This window comes from Gigantopelta aegis, chromosome 10 (genome assembly GCF_016097555.1).
Source record: "Gigantopelta aegis isolate Gae_Host chromosome 10, Gae_host_genome, whole genome shotgun sequence".
Classification (NCBI taxonomy): Eukaryota; Metazoa; Mollusca; class Gastropoda; order Neomphalida; family Peltospiridae; genus Gigantopelta; species Gigantopelta aegis.
In genome coordinates, this window is record NC_054708.1 from 4,023,084 (window position 1) to 4,046,371 (window position 23,288).

Sequence of the window (23,288 nt, forward strand, 5' to 3'; positions counted from 1 at the left end):
CGCATAAAGCGAGTGTTTTAGCACTGTTTGGTAATAATGCTGATATGAATAAATGTTGTTATCCAGGTTCGGGCATTTTCGTTTAATTCGGGCAAAATCTAACCTGCCCCCTACAAAAATGGGAGCCAGTACACCTATGAACGTTCTTGACTATATTATTTACAAAGGAAAACTAAAAAGAGGCATACCCGTGCTTCCACTATTTATGACAGTGACTCAACAAAGCACCAGTTGAGTGCTTTGTCAGCTAGATGTCACGGAACACATCTTGAATAAACACCGCTATCGGTCTGAATGCGTCAACAAACGTTAATGAAATTTAGACATTGCGAAATAAGGACTCGAGGTTTCAATAAAACACCACGGGATAGCAAAATCCAGAGAACTGTTAGTAAACTGGCAATGGGGTAAGTTGTTATTTGACATGGTATCAAAGAACTAAGCATTAACCCTTAAGTGGATAGTCAAGTCTGTTTTGCGTATAAATGCAAGGTTGAAATATATTTAGATATAATCACAAAGATATAAACAAAATAATCTATGTCGCTAAACAAAACAGTAAGGGACATTCCTGAGTTTGCTGCATTGTAAGATGTTTCTGACTAATAAAATATGTCTACGATTAAACTTACATATTAAATATATTTTCTTGTTTAGAATATCGGTGTCTGTATATTCAATGTGTTTCTGGTCGTCTTAATATTTGTAAGAAACCCCAACTAGATTCTGTCTTCAAGTAATTTTGTACGTACGAAAAAATAATATTTTCGGAAATAAAATGAAGTGTAATCTAATAAATATATTAGAACGACCAGAAACATGTTTAATATACAGCCACTGATATTTTATGCAGAAAAATATATTTGATATGTAATTACAATAGTTAAAAAGGCTCTGTTAGTCGATAACGTATTAAAAGATGCAGCAAAGTCAGGAATGTCCCTTTAAAAATAATAATGCATATCGACACTTCACCAAATATATGCGAAGTTGCAACGAAAGAAACTATGATATCTACGGAAAACGATCTTGACAATTGAAAGGCAAAACTGAAGTATTTCGCCTCAAAGATATCATAAATAACTCATGATGTTTTAATTAATACAAGGAGAGAGAGAGAGAGAGAGAGAGAGAGAGAGAGAGAGAGAGAGAGAGAGAGAGAGAGAGAGAGAGAGAGAGAGAGGATGGAAAGTTTGTAAGATTGTTAATGTTTTGTCTGTATGATTGTTAATGTTTTGTCTGTCAGACTGTTAATGTTTTGTTTGTATGATTGTTAATGTTTTGTTTGTAAGACTGTTAATGTTTTGTCTGTAAGACTGTTAATATTTTGTTTGTAAGATTGTCAATGTTTTGTTTATAAGATTGTTAATGTTTTGTTTGTAAGACTGTTAAAGGGACATTCCTGAGTTTGATGCAGTTTTTAAGATGTTATCGACTAACATATACATTTTAACGATTGTAATTACATATCAAATATATTTTTGTAGCATATCATATTAGTGGCTGTATATTAAACGTGTTTCTGATCGTTCTAATATTTGTACAACGTTAAATTTCATTTTATTTCCTAAAATATTTTTTTTTCATACGTACGAAATTATTTGAAGACAAATCCAGTGTGTGCTTCGTACAAATATTAAGATGACCAGAAACACATTGAATACACACACACTGATATTCTAAACCAGAAAACATACTTAATATGTAAGTTTAATCGTAGAACTATTTTATTAGTCGGAAACATCTTACAATGCAGCAAACTCAGGAATGTCCCTTTAATGGTTTGTTTCTATGATTGTTAATATTTTGTTTGTAATAATGTTAATATTTTGTTCGTATGCTTGTTAATGTTTTGTTTGTAATAATGTTAATGTTTTATTTTATTGTTAATATTTTGTTTGTATGATTGTTAACGTTTTGTTTGTAATAATGTTAATGTTTTATTTTATTGTTAATATTTTGTTTGTAAAATTGTTAATGTTTTATTAGATTGTTAATGTTCTTCGCCGCACTGGTGGCAACCAGTAACGCTTACCGACATTTCCAAGACGAAATACCGAACGGAGACAAGGTACCCCATCCGTGCAAGCCTAACTTCATTTGGCGGGGTGTGGGACACCGCAACGTCCTCGGTGGCGGCAAGTTCAACCCGTTTGGAGAGGACTTTAAGCTAGTCAAGAAGGTATATATCCTACAAAACATTAATCATTAAATAGAAAATAACATTTGATCATTAATTTTCGAACACGTTAAACCACCGATTCATCCATTCGGTTGTTTTGAATAATTGCATTTAAACAGTTTGGTTTCTTGTCCATTCGACCATGTTTTTGTGCACAAACAAATTGCTTAATAAAGCTTTTACACTACACCGTTGCTTGTACCTGAACGACCTTAAGCCAAGTTCTAACTAACACTGTATTCGGAATGTATCCACCCCGAAACTGTATTGGCCGCCTTGGTGACCTGTGTACCCGATGCCAGAATTACAATCCATAACAACTCATATTTACAGAACTGCATTTTGATTGCCAGTAAATGGTCGACTTTCCCATTCCCTATAAAATACTTAACTTTTCTGTTCTTTAAAAAAACAACCACTATTTGATTGTTAATATGTCCGTGTTCTGATTTTAAAAACATTTTCAGTACGCTTCATCCTAAAGAAACTACATCCAATAATCCACCTTAGACCACCACTCATCCCCGTGATGTGGCATCAAACGGTTTTATCACTGGTGTACCTCTACACTGATGTACATCAGCCCATGTGTTCTGATCACGGTAAAACTCTGCAGCCCCAAGACATTGGTCTTCATTGTATGTCACTGACATGCATGTGAACATTATATCATAGCTGCCCATCTAAATGTATAACTATATTTCCCCATCAGGCCGGTCTTCAGTGTCTGTCATTAACTTGCGAGTTAACATTCTATCAATGGTGTACTATCAATGTAAAAGTGTGTTTCTCTGTCAAGCTAATCTTCAGTGCCTGTCGTTGACATACATGTTAACATTCTATCAATGGTGTGCAATATCTGCCACTGTAAATGTAATGAATGTTAACATTCTATCAATAGTGTGCAATATCTGCCACTGTAAATGTAAAACTAGCAGATCTTTGATGTATGTCACTGACTTGAATGTTAACATTCTATCAATAGTGTGCAATATCTGCCACTGTAAATGTAAAACTAGCAGATCTTTGATGTCTGTCACTGACTTGAATGTTAACATTCTATCAATAGTGTGCAATATCTGCCACTGTAAATGTAAAACTAGCAGATCTTTGATGTCTGTCACTGACTTGAATGTTAACATTCTATCAATGGTGTGCAATATCTGCCACTGTAAATGTAAAACTAGCAGATCTTTGATGTCTGTCACTGACTTGAATGTTAACATTCTATCAATGGTGTGCAATATCTGCCACTGTAAATGTAAAACTAGCAGATCTTTGATGTCTGTCACTGACTTGAATGTTAACATTCTATCAATGGTGTGCAATATCTGCCCATGTTTTCTTCATGTTGTCAAAATGTTCTTCTCACAGTGGACACGAGAACTGTGTAGGAAAGACTCGGATGGAGACGGACGGACGAACGGACAGGAACTTGGTGATCCGGACTGTATTTGGAGTCCTGGACAGTTTCCCACCAGAGTAACAAACATCACACATCCAGGTTCTTGATTTTTGTAGTCTTTTAAAACTTATAATTTAATTTTCGAGGTTTTTTTTAGGTTATGGTAAATCGTAAACTCATAGAATTAATTATTGTAAATGACATGCATCCAAGTGTTGTTTGAATGGTATTTTATACAAATAAAATTATTTCATCCAGCAATTGTTTCACCTTTATCAATGATGTAGTTAGTATATAGTTGCATGTCATCATAATAATAAAACAGATTTCAGTGTTTCATTCCAGAATCATATGTGACAAAAAATAAAAGAAGCAAATATACTTGTGTGTGTGTATGTATGTGTGTGTGTATGTGTGTGTATTTGTGTGTATGTATGCGTGTGTGTGTATGTGTGTGTGTGTATGTATGTGTGTGTATATGTCTGTGTGTATGTGTGTATGCGTGTTTGTGTATGTGTGTGTGTATGTGTGTGTCTATGTGTGTATGTGTGTCTGTGTGTATGTGTGTGTATTTGTGTATGTATGTGTGTATGTGTGTATGTGTGTGTGTATGTGTGTGTATATGTGTATGTATGTGTGTGTGTATGTATATGTATGTGTGTGTATGTGTGTGTGTGCGTGTATGTATGTGTGTGCGTGTATGTATGTGTGTATGTGTGTGTATGTGTGCATGTGTGTGTATGTATGTGTGTGTGTATGTGTGTGTGTGTGTGTGTGTATATATCCAACTGGTTATAATTTTGAGTAGGAATTTAGTTCAGTCGTGACACTATTGAATGCGCTATATATAGTTTGACCTTGCGAGATAGTACATTTTCGGTGTGGTTTGTTTATTTACTAGAAGAAAGTGTTGTCATGTCCTAAAGTGGTTTAATATGGTAGAGCACACGCAACATTATATTTCTTGTAACATTACAATTTTCCTGTCTGTAAATAGTCGAATTTTCCCACGAACATCTTATAATCTGTGCATACTGTATACTATTTCGAAAAAAACCTTTAAAATATATATCTGCTTTTCAGGTGTGTGCGACCCATGGGGTGACGCGAAATGTAAAACAAAGAATATCTGGGTTTCCTGTGACGCAGGAGAATTTAAATGTGACGCCATTAAAGATCCAGGTATGTTTGTTTCACGTGCATATAGTTTGAATTCTAGTTACACGACAGTATAATGTTATGATGCACTGTTTCTAATCCTTTTAGTAGCAAAGATCTTAAGAATGTAATTAAAACAAAATCGATATTCATTGAGTGATAGCAGTTGAATCTGATACATGCGGGAATCTAATCAATTGCGATAGTCTTTTGTTTACAAATAAACATCCTAGAAAATGGGATGGGTATTGGTTTTGTGTCTTTAAACATAACAAAGAAAATAGGACATGTTCTATTCAATAGTGAACCCACATAAAGAGTACAAGAGTAAAACGATCAAAGTGATATTTTTGTGAAATGGATTTTGTTTTTCAATATCCTTTAAAGGCATATCGTTACAGACCACTGACCTATTACATGACCTAACAAAGTAATACTTAAATATATATATATATTTGATTTGTTCTTAAATGTACTTTATTCAACCATCTACGTAAACGCCGTACTCTACTTATTAATGGTATTTTGTAAAAATAATTGAATTATGGTAATGGTCCATAATTCAAAAACTAACATTGCTGAGAGGGTTGACATGGATGTCACTCCATCATGGTGTAGTTAAAATGATGCAATAGCTAGATTTGTTCTGTAAAAATTAATGTAATTTTGATTTATTGGTAATTTTTATAGAAATAAGGTCCTTAAATCTGTGACAGTATGCCTTTAATATATGGCCAACCTGGTTTCATTATGTATTTGTGAAACAGGTTAAATTGTTATGTTGTTCTAATAAGGATAAATGGTAAAACGCTCGATCTAGGACCCATTGCGCTATTTATCGTTCTAGCCAGTGCACCACGACTGGTATATCATAGGCTGTGTTTTTATTTTTTTTGCTATCCTGTCTATGGGATGGTGTATATAAAATATCACTTACTACTAATGGGAAAATGTAGCGAGTTTTCTCTCTGTATGTCAGAATTACCATACGTTTAACATGCAATAGCCAATGGTTAATACATCAATGAGCACTAGTGGTGTCGTTAAACAAAACAAACTTTTAAATGATAAAATACTGTACATTTTATCATATACAACTGTTTTGAATTGTGATTTGTTTTAGCTGTGAAGAACGTCACATTAAGATATCCACCAACCAAGGTGCCACCAACTGAAACCAACTACATGTGTATGACCTTTGACCTGCCCCAGGATGATGACTACCACATCATCGCCACCATGCCTTTCATTAACAACAGCAACGTGATGCACCACATCGTTTTATACGGATGCAAGGACAATGGTATGGCGAACATGACAAAAGGTTATATATAGCTAGATATTGTTTTTACAGCTGTTTCTTCTTCTTCTTCTTTTATTTTTATTATTATTATTTTTGGCTATTAATAATAATAGTAATAGTAAAAAAAAAAAAAAAATAATAATAAGCTGTCACCGGCCTCGGCGGTGTCATGGTTAAGGTTCGCAGGCCCGGTAATATTATATAAAACAACAAACAAACACACGTTGTTCTCTGTAACGGGTATCTAAGACACGTTTTCTTTAACGTGTGTGTAAGACATGTTTTTTTTTTGTAGTGTGTGTGTGTAAGACATATTGTTCTCTGTAACGGGTGTCTAAGACATGTTGTTCTCTGTAACGGGTGTCTAAGACATGTTGTTCTCTGTAACGGGTGTGTAAGACGTGTTGTTCTCTGTAACTGGTGTGCACGACATGTTGTTCTCTGTAACGGGTGTCTTAGACATGTTGTTCTCTGTAACGGGTGTGTAAGACGCGTTGTTCTCTGTAACGGGTGTCTAAGACATGTTGTTCTCTGTAACGGGTGTCTAAGACGTGTTGTTCTCTGTAACGGGTGTGTAAGACGTGTTGTTCTCTGTAACGGGTGTGTAAGACATGTTGTTCTCTGTAACGGGTGTGTAAGACGTGTTGTTCTCTGTAACTGGTGTGCACGACATGTTGTTCTCTGACGGGTGTCTGTTGTAACGGGTGTCTTAGACATGACATTGTTCTCTGTACGGGTGTGTAAGACGCGTTGTTCTCTGTAACGGGTGTCTAAGACATGTTGCTCTCTGTAACGGGTGTCTTAGACATGTTGTTCTCTGTAACGGGTGTGTAAGACGCGTTGTTCTCTGTAACGGGTGTCTAAGACATGTTGTTCTCTGTAACGGGTGTCTAAGACGCGTTGTTCTCTGTAACGGGTGTGTAAGACGCGTTGGACTCTGTAACGGGTGTCTAAGACATGTTGTTGTCTGTAACGGGTGTGTAAGACATATTGTTGTCTGTAACGGGTGTCTAAGACATGTTGTTCTCTGCAATGGTCTAAGGCACGTTGTTCTCTGTAACGGGTGTCTAAGACATGTTGTTCTCTGTAACTGACGTGTAAGACACGTTGTTCTCTGTAACGGGTGTCTAAGACATGTTGTTCTCTGTAACGGGTGTGTAAGACAAGTTGTTCTCTCTAACGGATGTGTAAGACGTGTTGTTCTCTGTAACGGGTGTGTAAAACATGTTGTTCTCTGTAACGGGTGTGTAGGACATGTTGATATCTGTAACGGGTGTGTAAGACGTGTTGTTCTCTCCAACGGATGTGTAAGACGTGTTGTTCTCTGTAACGGGTGTGTAAGACGTGTTGTTCTCTGTACCTGACGTGTAAGACATGTTGTTCTCTGTAACGGGAGTGTAAGATATGTTATTCTCTCTAACGGATGTGTAAGACGTGTTGTTCTCTGTAACTGACATGTAAGACACGTTGTTCTCTGTAACGAGTGTGTAAGACACGTTGTTCTCTGTAATGGGTGTGTAAGACATGTTGTTCTCTGTAACGGGTGTGTAAGACATATTGTTCTCTGTAACGGGTGTGTGTAAGACGTGTTGTTCTCTGTAACGGGCGTGTAAGACGTGTTGTTCTTTGTAACGGGTGTGTAAGACGTGTTGTTCTCTGTAACGGGTGTGTAAGACGTGTTGTTCTCTGTAACGGGTGTGTAAGACGTGTTGTTCTCTGTAACGGGTGTGTAAGACGTGTTGTTCTTTGTAACGGGTGTGTAAGACGTGTTGTTCTCTGTAACGGGTGTGTAAGACGTGTTGTTCTCTGTAACGGGTGTGTAAGACGTGTTGTTCTTTGTAACGGGTGTGTAAGACACGTTGTTGTCTGTAACGGGTGTGTAAGACGTATTGTTCTCTGTAACGGGCGTGTACGACGTGTTGTTCTCTGTAACGGGTGTGTAAGACGTGTTGTTCTTTGTAACGGGTGTGTAAGACACGTTGTTGTCTGTAACGGGTGTGTAAGACGTATTGTTCTCTGTAACGGGTGTGTAAGACGTGTTGTTCTCTGTAACGGGTGTGTAAGACACGTTGTTGTCTGTAACGGGTGTGTAAGACGTATTGTTCTCTGTAACGGGTGTGTAAGACGTGTTGTTCTTTGTAACGGGTGTGTAAGACACGTTGTTGTCTGTAACGGGTGTGTAAGACGTATTGTTCTCTGTAACGGGTGTAAAACGTGTAAGACGTGTTGTTCTGTAACGGGTGTAACGGGTGTGTAAGACGTGTTGTTCTCTGTAACGTGTTGTTCTCTGTAACGTGTGTAAGACGTGTTGTTCTTTGTAACGGGTGTGTAAGACGTGTTGTTCTTTGTAACGGGTGTGTAAGACGTGTTGTTCTTTGTAACGGGTGTATGTAAGACATATTGTTCTCTGTAACGGGTGTGTAAGACGTGTTGTTCTCTGTAACGGGTGTGTAAGACGTGTTGTTCTGTGTAACGGGTGTGTAAGACGTGTTGTTCTCTGTAACGGGTGTGTAAGACGTGTTGTTCTCTGTAACGGGTGTGTAAGACGTGTTGTTCTCTGTAACGGGTGTGTAAGACGTGTTGTTCTCTGTAACGGGAGTGTAAGACGTGTTGTTCTCAGTAACGGGTGTGTAAGACGCGTTGTTCTCTGTAACGGGTGTGTAAGACGCGTTGTTCTCTGTATCGGGTGTGTAAGACGCGTTGTTCTCTGTAACGGGTGTGTAAGACGCGTTGTTCTCTGTAACGGGTGTGTAAGACGCGTTGTTCTCTGTAACGGGTGTGTAAGACGTGTTGTTCTCTGTAACGGGTGTGTAAGACGTGTGGTTCTCTGTAACGGGTGTGTAAGACGTGTTGTTCTCTGTAACGGGTGTGTAAGACGCGTTGTTCTCTGTAACGGGTGTGTAAGACGCGTTGTTCTCTGTAACGGGTGTGTAAGACGCGTTGTTCTCTGTAACGGGTGTGTAAGACGCGTTGTTCTCTGTAACGGGTGTGTGTAAGACGTGTTGTTCTCTGTAACGGGTGTGTAAGACGTGTTGTTCTCTGTAACGGGTGTGTAAGACGTGTTGTTCCGTTATTATCACAGTGAAGACCACCACAGAGCCCAATCTATGCTACATGAGCCAAGAAGGGTGTGGAGAGGTTATCGGAATCTGGACGCTAGGCATGACGGGGGATTGTCTTTACAAAGACGCCGGCTTTCACATTGGTAAAACTGGAACGAAGAAGGCAGCTCTTCAGGTATCGTCATATCTCCATTCATTGATGTCACTTCATTAACTTCACTTCAACTGTCACTTCATTAAGTAATTGTCATTAATCATAAGAACATTTGTATTTAGAGATGAGTGTAGATTATTTAAAAGTAATTGCATCTGACAATAATAATATGACCGACACACATATTCACGAAGTAAACCGTTTTTACACATAAAGTCTGAACGTTACTATATACTGAACAGCACTGAAAACGCACCACCAGTTGATGATAACAAATGTGAATGGGTCGTATATCAGCATTAAAAATATCAATGAATAAGTACCGTACTACCTTATAGACAGTGCATGACGACGAAAAACTTACAAAAAACGATTGCCCGAACACTCCATGAAACACAACACCAAAACACAATATACTGCATGCATAGCATGAAAAACGTAAATTGAATGTGCAAATCATGCTGATTGGGGCTATAAAAGATGATGTCTGAATAGCCACTTTATTTATGAAGTAGTCTTTGAGGGAACGTTAAACAAGTGATGGCAAGGTTTACAGCTGAGGATCGTGAACGTGCCTTAGGCATGCTTCAAGTCGACATTTCGAGTAGAGTCCTCGCACAGCGGTTTGGATGTCACCATTCAACAATCACTAAACTCCACAAGAAATACCAGGAGACAGGAAGCACCAAGGACCGTCCACGTCTAGACCAACGACGTGTTACGACATCACGACAAGATCGTCATATTGTCCGCCTCCATATTCGTGATCGAACGCTGCTAGCTGCCAGGACTGCACGAACTGTTCAAGGTCGACGAGGAGTTATCATCACCAAACAGCACTCCATTTTTGCCGTGGCAGAATGAATGCCATTTACTACCGGATAACGTCTTGCAAAATCACGTCATTCCCTTCTTTCATCAGCATCGGGATATGCACACATTTCAGCAAGACAACGCCCGAGCGCACACAGTATCTAGCGAACAATAATGTCCCTTTGCTTGAATGACCAGCACTGTCTCCTGATTGATGGACAATAGAGTATCTTTGGGATTACCTTGGTCAACGCATCTCACGTCGTCCACAAATGAATAACCTTAGAGAACTGGAAAAATCACTACAGCAGGAGTGGAATGCTATCCCCCAGAACACTATTCGCAGACTTATCGGGTCGACGAGAAGACGTTGCATGGCTTGTGTTGCTGCAGATGGTGGTCATACGCGCTATTGACTTTTTATTGTGACCCCACGTGTCGTTCATACGTAGATGAATTAAAACTAATCAATGATTGTCCATCCTGATTTGTTTCTTGTCATTACCAATCATCCATATATTGCTGTTCACAACAAAAACATTTATTGCTGAGGTATTCTTTTCGAAATCCAAACATTTCTTGGTGGTGCGTTTTCAATGCTGTTCAGTATATTTGACAAAATGTAACATCGTCGTTATTATATTTGACACAACATTTAACATGGTCGTTATTATATTTGACACAACATTTAACATCGTCGTTGTTATACCTGACACAGCATTTATCATGGTCGTTATTATATTTGACACAACATTTAACATGGTCGTTATTATATTTGACACAACATTTAACATTGTCGTATAAATACCGTATAACAGCAATAATGTTCCTCTGTATGCCCCGTGGAAGGCTCATTGTAACTTTGCAAATAACATAGTACTTAACGGTTATTGTTTTCTGAACGATATATATATATATATATATATATATATATATACATACACACAGATTATTAAACAGCAAGAGTAACATGGCATTGAAACATCGTTACAGTTAATACCATGTTCGTTTATAACATTACCATAACGACAGGCGTTCTTCTTTTTTGACTCACGTCCAAAATGTTAGTTTGACACCCAATAGCCGATATATACTTCGTGCTGGGGTGTCGTTAAATATGCATTCATTCATTCCAAAATGTTATTTTCGTAATTTATTGGTCTAATGCGTTGACGGATGAGTATCTAGCGTATACATCAATAAAAATCTTATATTCCATGGTGAGTGTTAGGTTCGTTAGAAGCAAGATTGCAAAGACGATTAAAAAGGTTACCAGTACTCAACTCTGGCTATTTTTATTTCGTTTCTCAAAATGTTAGTACATTTCTTTGGGTTATATTTAGTGGGACAACTTCTGAATGTGTTCAGTATTTATTTATGACATTGCTAAGAAGTAGTAGATGAAAAGGGATTTATCCAAACAGTATGTTATAATAGTAAGTATTTATTTATTGATTTATTTGCTCTCCCCAGTTTCACTGGACAAATCCCGAGTTAACAGAGGACTACGTGGACTCTTCCGGTTTTACGATCTTCTACACTCCGAAACGCCGGAAGTACGACGCTGGTTTCTTCATGACAGGCGCAATGTGGCTGGAGATCCCGCCAGGACAACCCCGTGTAACGCAGTCATCACTGTGTCCTGCTGAATGCACCAACGAAATCCTTAAAGGACCCATACACGTGACCAGTGCTTTGAATCACATGCACTACTTAGGTAAGACCTTTGCGTTGTATGTTCGGCTTTTAAGTGAACTCTTTGAGTTGATTTTCATTTTAACGATTGTTTCACAGCAGGTATATTAAAAGTCATAATATATGGCGTTCTATAAATGGGAAACAATCATATATCAAATATTGTCTGATGGCAGTCGTTAATAGTAGTCTATATGATGCAGTTTGCTGTTCTCACTCCCACTTGGAAGAATATCACGGACTTATTTTTAGCCATTAAAATTACATATCATTTACAATTTCGTCCTAGAATTAGTGAAGGGTAAAATCTTGTTTCAGCTACTACAAGTGACAAAATAGTTATTGCTTTCCAGATGGTATATCGGCACAAGATTGTCCAAGGGATAAAAATTAGGACACCTAGAAACACACTGGATTATAGAGACACTGACAACACCGTATAACATGCAACATCCTCGTTGATAAAGCTCATGGAATCAACCACCATTTTACCAAATGCCCATTATTCTTTGCATTATGCAGATAAACGGATGTGGTTATGGATAACGGTTTTCTCGTTCAGAATACCTGAACACGTTAAAAGGACGTTTTGACAGTTACTGCTCTCATGAACCACTTTAACGGTGGCCAATTTCACAAAACATGGTAACTTTATGTTTATAATTAGCAGTGACGCATTTCGTGTTAGTTACACAGACAGTTACGCCAGGATGGAAGATGAGTCGCGGTAAACACAACAGAAATTAACTGACCTACATTTTCAACTGTATTATGCATTCTGTATATGTAATTATAACAATAGTTTAATACTCGTAAATTTACGTTTATGTGCAAAACTAGGTTACTTAATACACGATTAAATACAATCAGAGACTTCAAAATATACATAAATATCTTCATTGAACAAGGAAGATATTATGGTATAGAAAGATCGGAAAGAAAATGTAAATTGTGCAATAAGGACGATATAGAAGACGAATATCATTTTATTCTGATATGTCCATTGTATACAGGTTTACGAATTACTTACATAAAAAAAATATTATTGGTTCAAACCATCTATGTTTAAAATTGTACAATTATTATCAGTTCAAAACAGAAAAGAACTATGTAATCTCGGTACATTTCTCAAACATGCAACCTTTTTACGTTCTAAGCATATATAACTGTCCATCCTCCAATTACACAATCACCCATTGTATATATTATCTGTTTGTATCATTGTTTATTGAATGTATATGTATATGCCTATGAGCCGTAAGGCTTAAAGCTAATAAACTATACTATACTATACTGTACTTTACAGTAAACATACGGCCGCCTTTCCTTAATATTGCGTTATTTTCTGAGTGAACTAATTATCAAATACTTGTAAACATAGAGGGACGAATTTACAAAGCCTGACTTAGACCTACTCGCGTGTAACTACAGACATTTACAATGGTTTAGACCAACTCGCGTGTAACTACAGACATTTACAATGGTTTAGACCTACTCGCGTGTAACTACAGACATTCACAATGTTTAGACCTACTCGCGTGTAACTACAGACATTCACAATGTTTAGACCTACTCGCGTGTAACTACAGACATTCACAATGTTTAGACCTCCTCGCGTGTAACTACAGACATTTACAATGTTTAGACCTACTCGCGTGTAACTACAGACATTTACAATGTTTAGACCTACTCGCGTGTAACTACAGACATTTACAATGGTTTAGACCTACTCGCGTGTAACTACAGACATTTACAATGGTTTAGACCTACTCGCGTGTAACTACAGACATTTACAACGTTTAGACCTCCTCGCGTGTAACTACAGACATTCACAACGTTTAGACCTACTCGCGTGTAACTACAGACATTTACAATGTTTAGACCTCCTCGCGTGTAACTACAGACATTTACAATGACATTTACAATGTTTAGACCTACTACGACATTTACAATGTTTAGACCTAAACTACAGACATTCACAACGTTTAGACCTACTCGCGTGTAACTACAGACATTTACAATGTTTAGACCTACTCGCGTGTAACTACAGACATTTACAATGTTTAGACCTACTCGCGTGTAACTACAGACATTTACAATGGTTTAGACCTACTCGCGTGTAACTACAGACATTCACAATGTTTAGACCTACTCGCGTGTAACTACAGACATTTACAATGTTTAGACCTACTCGCGTGTAACTACAGACATTCACAACGTTTAGACCTCCTCGCGTGTAACTACAGACATTCACAACGTTTAGACCTCCTCGCGTGTAACTACAGACATTTACAATGTTTAGGCACGTGCGTTTAAAAGAAACCAGGCTTCGTAAATTCGGTCCGGACTTCTCACTGTACACATTATGTTAGGATATTTTCGTAAATTCGGCCGGGACTTCTCACTGTTCACATTATGTTAGGATATTTTCGTAAATTCGGCCGGGACTTCTCACTGTTCACATTATGTTAGGATATTTTCGTAAATTCGGCCGGGACTTCTCACTGTTCACATTATGTTAGGATATTTTCGTAAATTCGGCCGGGACTTCTCACTGTTCACATTATGTTAGGATATTTTCGTAAATTCGGCCGGGACTTCTCACTGTTCACATTATGTTAGGATATTTTCGTAAATTCGGCCGGGACTTCTCACTGTTCACATTATGTTAGGATATTTTCGTAAATTCGGCGGGGACTTCTCACTGTTCACATTATGTTAAGATATTTTCGTAAATTCGGCCGGGACTTCTCACTGTTCACATTATGTTAAGATATTTTCGTAAATTCGGCCGGGAAATTCTCACTGTTCACATTATGTTAGGATATTTTCGTAAATTCGGCCGGGACTTCTCACTGTTCACATTATGTTAAGATATTTTCGTAAATTCGGCCGGGACTTCTCACTGTTCACATTATGTTAAGATATTTTCGTAAATTCCGCCGGGACTTCTCACTGTTCACATTATGTTAGGATATTTTGTGAAATTCACTCCACTGTCGAGATATGTCCAATTAAAGTGACAGACCCTTGTTTTAAAACTCTACAAAGTATTTTTTTTACTATTAAAGCCGTTTTTGATAATTTAAATTAGAAGTAGTTACATTTTATTATTTAGAATATTAATTTTCGTACACCTGAAGTGGTTCTGGTCATCCAGGTTTTTGTAATACCCAAAATGCATTTTGTCAAAATTCTAAAAACGCACGTTGGTCTGATATAAGAAAAAAAGGTTATCGAGACAAGCTTTAATCTAGTTTTGGACGATCTTTCCCTGTTTTAAACATCACAAACTTTATCTTCTCTCTGTTATAACCTTATTCAAATGTGTTGCAGGTTTGCAGATTAACTAAACTTAGTGTCCATTTTCACGGGTTAAAACTACGTTCTGCGCATTTAACACAATCACCTCTATTCAAGGAGGTGAATAACATCACCAGTTTATAGCATAGGCGTACGGGTGCCCATTTTTGCAAGGGTGGGGTGGGGGTTGGGTTATCAGGCTGAGTTTTGCCCGAATTGAACGAAAGTGCCCGAATCTGGATAACAACATTTATTCATACTAGCATTACTATACTACTAAACAGCTATATAGGGTTGCAAATGCATGGATTACAACTAATTTTGAGGGTAGAATGATGGAAATTTATGGTAAAAAGGTCTCACGTTAGCACATTTTTACCCGAATACGTCTATAATATTTGCTCGATTTTGAGGTTTTGCTCCAGCACTGGGGGGGGGGGGGGGGGGAGGCAGTTGACCTTGCCCCCCACCCCACCCCACCCCACCCACCGTCTCGTTGGTTATAGTGGTTATATCGTATTCGGAAATAAGTACGCATGTCAGTTATAACATTATTTTACTGATCAGGTTTCGAACAAAATGTCGAACTGTTCCGAGGAGACACGAAGATCACCGATCTGGCATACGATCCCGTTTACAGCTACGACACGCCTGTTGTTCACCGGTAAGTTCATCCCAACCAGTCATACACAACTGGTGTCTATCAAAGGCCATGGTATGTATTGTCCTATGTGTATGAAAGTGCTACACAAGCAAATGAAACACACATTTATAGCAGACAACATTTCTATGCTGTTGAATACAATTGCAGAGATATATTTCATTTATCCTATAACTTTCCCATGATATCCATGTCATAAACCCATTTGATATGTACCAGTAACGACTTGATTAATAATGTTTTGCTGTCAATGGGTCATTTATTTACAGCCAACAAGACTGAGCGTAAAATTTTGATGAGATTTAGGTAAAGTGCGTGACGACAAACTACATTTATGCTAATCGCGACTTCCGAACTTTAATGTACTAAATATTGAATTTAAAAGTGTTATAGGTTAAACAGAATTCGCTACTCGTGTTTTCTAACATATAAAATATCAACCTCATCTAGTTAATCGATTTTTGTCTGCAGAGCCTCAACAAATACCGATTAACATAAGACTCGGTTGATATTTTTCATATTAGAAAACACACCTGTGACGAATCCTCTATTTATAAACAGTCTAGCCCCAATAAAGGAAACCACAGTGAACATTACATGTGCAGTAGAAACTGGAGAATAATGGTTACTTACTCAGTTGTGAAACACTAATGACTGGAATACTTTAGCGCATATAAATGACTTGACTCCCACCCAGTTTAGTAGGTCAACATAGCAACATCGTCGGGTTTGACGATAAGGGCTGTCAGTGTAGTAGGTCAACATAACAACATCGTCGGGTTTGACGATAAGGGCTGTCAGTGTATTAGGTTCGAATCCCATCAATGTTGGCGAATACTGTGTCAGATTTGTGATATTACATTGTCATATCCCACATGTTGGTGCTTGATTTAAGGACACATGTTTGATTACTTCATAGTGATTGTGGGGTGGGGGAGAGGGCGTAGTCCAGTGGTATAGCCTAATTTGTTGTAAGTATAGACTCAATCCCCGTCGGTGGGCCCATTGGGCTATTTCTCATTCCAGTGAGTGACCATAATTGATGTAGCAAAGACCATGGTAGGCCTATATCAAAGATCCCTTGCTGGTAATTAATCGAAAAAGAGTATCCCATAGAGTAGCGGTAGCGGGATTCCTCTCTAATTTCTGTGTAGTCCTTAACCATATATTCGACGTCATATTACCGTAAATAAAAAGTGTTGAGAGCGACGGTAAATAAATACTTCCTTCTTTCGTTCACAGTAGTTACCTAATGTTAGTGTGGTACAGTTCACAGAAATCAACACCACCGAAATCAATTGCTATTTGTGAAATATAAGTTAACTGTGCAGGAAAAAGCGCCGTATGTACGTTACGGTTAAAAAACACATAACTTTCTCTTTAACGTCGTTTTGGCAGTATGTAAAAGTTTTAATACTACTTACGTGTAATTAATAAGATAATAAGCGGGGAGTGGGGGGGGGGGGGGGGGCAAGGGGGGCATACACCCTTTTTTTCTTGATATAGTAGCAGCAACGATGGTTTATATATATTTATATATACATGTACGTGTGTGTGCCTCCCACTTTATGCCACCTTCCTACGCCAATGTAATATATATAACTGTCATTAAAGTAGGATTTTGTATTTATTCAATTCACTTGCACTTGACTGATTGTGCCTCACCGATGGTTTAACGTTTATTTAGGTACGACGAGCCTGTAGAGATTCGACCCGGAGACCACCTGAAGACGACGTGCGTGTTTCGCTCTCTCTCCAAGAAGCAGACGACATATTTTGGCGAAGGCTCTTACGACGAGATGTGTTTTGGCTTGTTCACGGTGTACCCCAAACAGAACGTCACGAATACATGCACGACATGGAAGAACGTCTCCAACTGCGAGTTGCCAAAGAAACAAGACATGGCCTGTTGGAATATCATGTTCAACACGACTCATCCTGACGCCAGGGCAATCAGCAGAAAGGTACACAAACAAGACAGACCAACCGTCCTATACTGTATGTCTGTCTGTCTGTCTCTCTGTCTCTCTCTCTCTCTCTCTCTCTCTCTCTCTCTCTCTTCTCTTTAATGATATAAAAGCTATTTCATGTGTGTGTGGGGGGGGGGGGGGGGTCGAATACGTGTTTGATCTCATCCCGTGATGTGTGAAAACCATATTTTAATCAATTGCGAAGCAATGAGTGAAAATATGGCTTGCACACTTCACTCGTTGACATAAAAATCGTATTCGAAACAACACCATAAAATGGTATATTTATTATATACATCTATGCTAGTTTTTGACAATATATTTCGCTTTTTTTGTTAATGTATTTTGCTGATCCTATCGAAAACAGGTAACGCCATGATATATTTCTTCCGGTTCAACTTTTGTTGAAAATGTATTTGACCATGGTATTTTTAAATACACGAATAAAAAGTATCTTTATTTAATTAATAATTACTTAATAATACTGCTATGCAAACATACCTAACAAAATGATCCTCCAAAAAAACCCCCACAAACACAAAGCGAATGGAACGACAAGTTAAAAAACTTACACTCGACTACAGGACATTGTGTCATCATTATTTTACCATGTATATAATAAAAATGATATTAATAGAAATGAGATTATATAATTAAAATGTTTCTCTCAATGACGTCAGGATGACGTGACATCATCTTATTGTTAATTTGAAGAAAAAAAGCAAACATGCTGAAACATGTTATTAAACTGGACCATATTTTCGAAGCCATAGTGATGGTCAGAGCCTACGACGCTTTTACGATTTCGTAGCGCTAAGATAGCTTCTAAAATATAGGTTTTATATAACATTTGTGCATGCGGGCCACTGCCACGTGCTATGGATTTGAACGCCATACCAAATCGAAGTTTTGAAAAGTCCACATCGAGTCCAGATCATTTCATTTCAACACGATTGAAAAGCAAAATGCCGTCAATGTTACAAGTTCATAGGGGTAGGGCTGTTTGTCTAATTATGCTGGCCCAATCGCAACGTCTCATCGTCCAGAAATTTGGGGTACATGAGTCAAGGATAACTCGCTTAGTTAGGCGTCTCAGAGCCACAGGAAGATTAGCTGACCGTCCCAGAAGCGGACGTTTGCGTATTACGTTGTCACGTCAAGATAGAAGCATACGTCTCACACACCTCGGTAACCGATTTCATACGGCGAGTCGGGTTGTAGGCATTCGTGGTCACCCAGTGTGGCCACGAACGGTTAGGAATAGGTTGCGGGAGTTCGACGTAAGGCCAAATATACGCCGGGTCTGGCGAGTGTGGCAAATATATTTCGACGTCTGGGTCTGTAACTGTAACGTGTTATCAATATATATTAATACGTTCATATCTTTAGACAAATTTACTTCTATAAACGTCAACAAGAAGTATGAGAAATCCACATTGATTAATATATACCTTTGCTGTTAGTTATTAAAGGGACATTCCTGAGTTTGCTGCAATTTTAAAGATGTTATCGACTAACGGAGACTTTTTAACGATTGTAATTACATATAAAAGTATTTTTCTGCATAAAATATTAGTGGCTGTATATTAAATGTGTTTCTGGTCGTTTTAATATTTGTACTAGGTAAAATTTCATTTTATTTCCTACAAATATTTTTTTCGTACATACGAAATTATTTAAAGACAACATCTAGTTTGGGCTTCTTACAAATATTGAGATGACCAGAAACACATTGATTATACAGACACTGATATTCTAAACAATAAAATATATTTAATATGTAATTTAATCGTAGAAATATTTTATTAGTCGGAAACATCTTACAATGCAGCAAACTCGGGACTGTCCCTTTAAGAAAACATTGTGCAGCTACCAGTCTGGCAATGTGGAGAAACAGCGCATCTTCATAAATCAAGGCTAATATTCGTTCCTCGTATTCAGCCTTGATACATGTAGTCAAGATTACTGATATCCACTACTAGCGCCCTCTATTGGAAGAAAATTTATAACACCGATTATGTCCCTTACACGATGACATCGCTGACCAATCACAGCATCGGTAACATGTGACAATCTTGAAAGCAATATCAAAAATTAACCGCCGGACGCTGACGCTGCCATCTTTGTTTACAATAACAAGAGAATCTATAAGGAGCGTTGCGATTCGTTGCAATCAGATCTCATCGCATCCAATGAAATTTAAGCATTTTGTGGCACGATTTCTTGACAACATGTATCAAGGCTGAATACGAGGAACGAATATTAGCCTTGATTTATGAAGATGTAACGCCTGTTGACAGATCTGTAGTTGACGTCAGAACAGACGCGGAGTGTTTTGTCACATTCGATTCAATGCGTTTCATTTTGGACTGGCGTCATACTCGCCAGATCCAGACCCAGACCCAGACCCGGTATGTTTTGGGCCTCAGCCCACGACGTCGTTACGTTGGTCCTTCCACTTAACCTTACGTTGTAACAGGACAATGCGAGGCCGCACGTGGCGAGGGTTTGTCTTAACTTCCTCAACAATGCCCCAATGCTCGATTGGCCACCCTTGTGTCCTGTTTTGAACCAGATCAAACATTTGTGGAACGAGCTGGACAAGAGGGTCAGGAAGCGCGTCAACGCCCATTAACAACTTAATTGGGTCAATGGTAAGGAAAGTTAGAGCAGCGACTGTAGCCCGGATTTGGATCAGGAAATGGAGTTGGGTACCCACATTGCAACGTCATCCATGCAAACACCGTCTGTGATAAAACAACAAAACTTGTCAAAATGTATTCAGTAATGAAAACATAAACCTAAAAATCCAAACAATGAAATAATCATCAATAAAACATTTGAAATATTTACCACCGAAAAAAAACCCTTGCGTTTTTTTTTTTTCCGTTAGTATATATATATATCTCACAGTAAATCGGAATTCCGTGAAAACAAGATTTTCTCCACGGGCTAGGATCGATCCCCATCGGTGGACCCATTGGGACATTTCTGGTTTCAGCCAGTGCTCCACAACTATTGTAATAAAGGCCGTGGTATGTACTATCCTGTCTGTGGGATGGTGCATATAAAAGATCCCTTACTGCTAATCGAAAATTGCCCATGAGATAGCAACAGTGGGTTTCCTGTCTCAGTGGTCCTTAACCATATGTCTAACGCCATATAACCGAAAATAAAATGTGTCGAGCGCGTCGTTAAATAAAACATTTATTTCCTTCCTTCCCAACACACACACACACACACACACACACACACAGATGCACACACAGTCGCACACACACACACACACACACACACACACACACGCACGCGCGCGCACACAGACACACACGGCTCAGTGCGCTGAACACGGAATTTAATATTGTAAGCACCTGAGTTTGTGTCCCAGTATCGTAAAGTGAATGTCTGTCCATGTTACGAGGTGTAAGACTATTTCAATAAGCATCATAGTTTGTCTTTCTCGACTGCCAACCCAGATACCTGGTGTAAACCTGTTCCGTCAGTCGTTTGTCGCTAATGTTCGCTAAACTGTTTCTTTTTCTATGCTACAAACTATAACGAATTACCACTTCGCGAACCAGTTAAAAATAGTTTGCAAACGTTTATCGAAGACTGGCTGTGTAAACGTATGGCTTATTGGTTGACCTATTTAACAAGGATGACGTGAATAAACGCCAGTCGGACATTGAAAGGTAATATTACTCGACCAACAATGGATAAACAGGATGTAACACACTGGCTGTTATAAAATATGCATACATTGTTTGTCGTCTTTTCTCTCTAGGTGATGAGCAACTGCAATTTCTACGGCAGCTGTCGACCCGAATGTCCAGCCGTGGTGGAAGAGATGAGACAACATCATTGTTTCAAAGGTCAGCTCTTCGACATCAAACTGCACATTTTGGCAAATTCACACAAAATAGAGGACATCAAACTTGCCTCTGCTCTGAGGTCATGCGACTGTCAAGTGGCGCCCCCACCTGTCCAGTCGCCCAACCCCAACAGTGGCGCGGTCGTGCTGATTTCTGTTTGGACAACCTTGTCCATCACCGTCTTGGTTCACCTAGTCATGTAGTTGAAACAGATGTGGATCTGCTCACTGGAAAGCGAGTTGTAGCAACATAATAATAACAACAACATAATAATAATAATACATATTATAATAACAACATCACCACCACCAACATCACAGATGACAACAACAACAAAACAGATGACAACAACACAGATGACAACGATATCACCACTGATGATGATGACAACAACAACAAAACAGATGACGACACAGATTACAACGATACCACCACTGATGATGATGACAGCAACAACAAAACAGATGACAACAACAACAAAACAGATGACAACAACAACAAAACAGATGACAACGATACCACCACTGATGATGATGACAGCAACAACAAAACAGATGACAACAACAACAAAACAGATGACAACGATACCACCACTGATGATGATGACAGCAACAACAAAACAGATGACAACACAAATTACAACGATACCACCACTGATGATGATGACAGCAACAACAAAACAGATGACAACAACAACAACAAAACAGATGACAACAACAACAAAACAGATGACAACACAGATTACAACGATACCACCACTGATGATGATGACAGCAACAACAAAACAGATGACAACAACAACAACAAAACAGATGACAACAACAACAAAACAGATGACAACGATACCACCACTGATGATGATGACAGCAACAACAAAACAGATGACAGCAACAACAAAACAGATGACAACAACACATATGACAACAACAAAACGATGACAACAACGCCGCCACTTACAATAACAATGATAATGATTCTGTTGCTGCTGATAATGATAATGGCTATAATAACAATAGTCTTGATTGTCGTGTGACCACTTTTACTCAGATACCCTTAATAAAATTAAGCTTTAATTATGTTAGTATTTCTTACTGTTTTACAAAAAGTAAGCATAAACGTACGCAATCAACTATAAACACCCATCTCAGACCTCTTTATTCAACAATTTTGTTGGATATAATTTGTTTTTTTATTGCCCCAGACTTCAGACGGTTTTAGGGTTGGGGTGCCCCGATTCATCACCTTACAGTATATTCACATACTGTTATATATGATAGCCTGCATACAAACATAAATACTTTGTGGTCGCCTCCCAAGGATATCAACATATGTCCAGTATGTCCATATCAATATGTCTAGAGAATATAAACATCCACAAATAACAAAGCCGAAGTGTTCCAGTTTCCAGAATTATAAATGTTAATGAAAATAAAAATAATGTTCATAAGTACGTCTCCAACACATAGATAGGTATCTCCCTCCCAGCCAGTTATATTAAAACAGTAAGGACTATATATGAAAACTCAACTGCAGCTTGCTTATAAATAGTACTTCTATAAAACAAGTCTATTAATTAAACAGAAATGGTAAATTAAGGGGACATTTCTGAGTTTACTGCATTGTAAGATGTTTCCTAATAAAATATGTCTACGATTAAACTTACATATTAAATATATTTTCTTGTTCAGAATATCAGTGTCTGTATATTCA

The 23,288-nt window shown here is 38.1% G+C and overlaps 1 protein-coding gene across 1 annotated transcript; it reads left to right on the forward strand.

The window, feature by feature from the left end:
- The first annotated feature begins 402 nt into the window (after nucleotides 1-402).
- Nucleotides 403-21,864, forward strand: LOC121382866 (DBH-like monooxygenase protein 2 homolog). Its single transcript, XM_041512496.1, has 10 exons — nucleotides 403-407; nucleotides 1,990-2,182; nucleotides 3,557-3,686; nucleotides 4,671-4,769; nucleotides 5,869-6,048; nucleotides 9,131-9,285; nucleotides 11,551-11,794; nucleotides 15,643-15,739; nucleotides 17,424-17,700; nucleotides 21,491-21,864. Exons 1-10 carry the CDS (start codon nucleotides 403-405, stop codon nucleotides 21,779-21,781), a joined length of 1,671 nt encoding a protein of 556 aa, XP_041368430.1. The 3' UTR covers nucleotides 21,782-21,864.
- Nucleotides 21,865-23,288: the final 1,424 nt, after the last annotated feature.

Excerpts from the sequence above, each read along its gene's own strand:
- LOC121382866 (XM_041512496.1), top strand. Across the intron at positions 3,687-4,670 it reads AACAAACATCACACATCCAG|GTGTGTGCGACCCATGGGGT; the intron begins GTTCTTGATTTT and ends TCTGCTTTTCAG. Across the intron at positions 15,740-17,423 it reads GACACGCCTGTTGTTCACCG|GTACGACGAGCCTGTAGAGA; the intron begins GTAAGTTCATCC and ends ACGTTTATTTAG.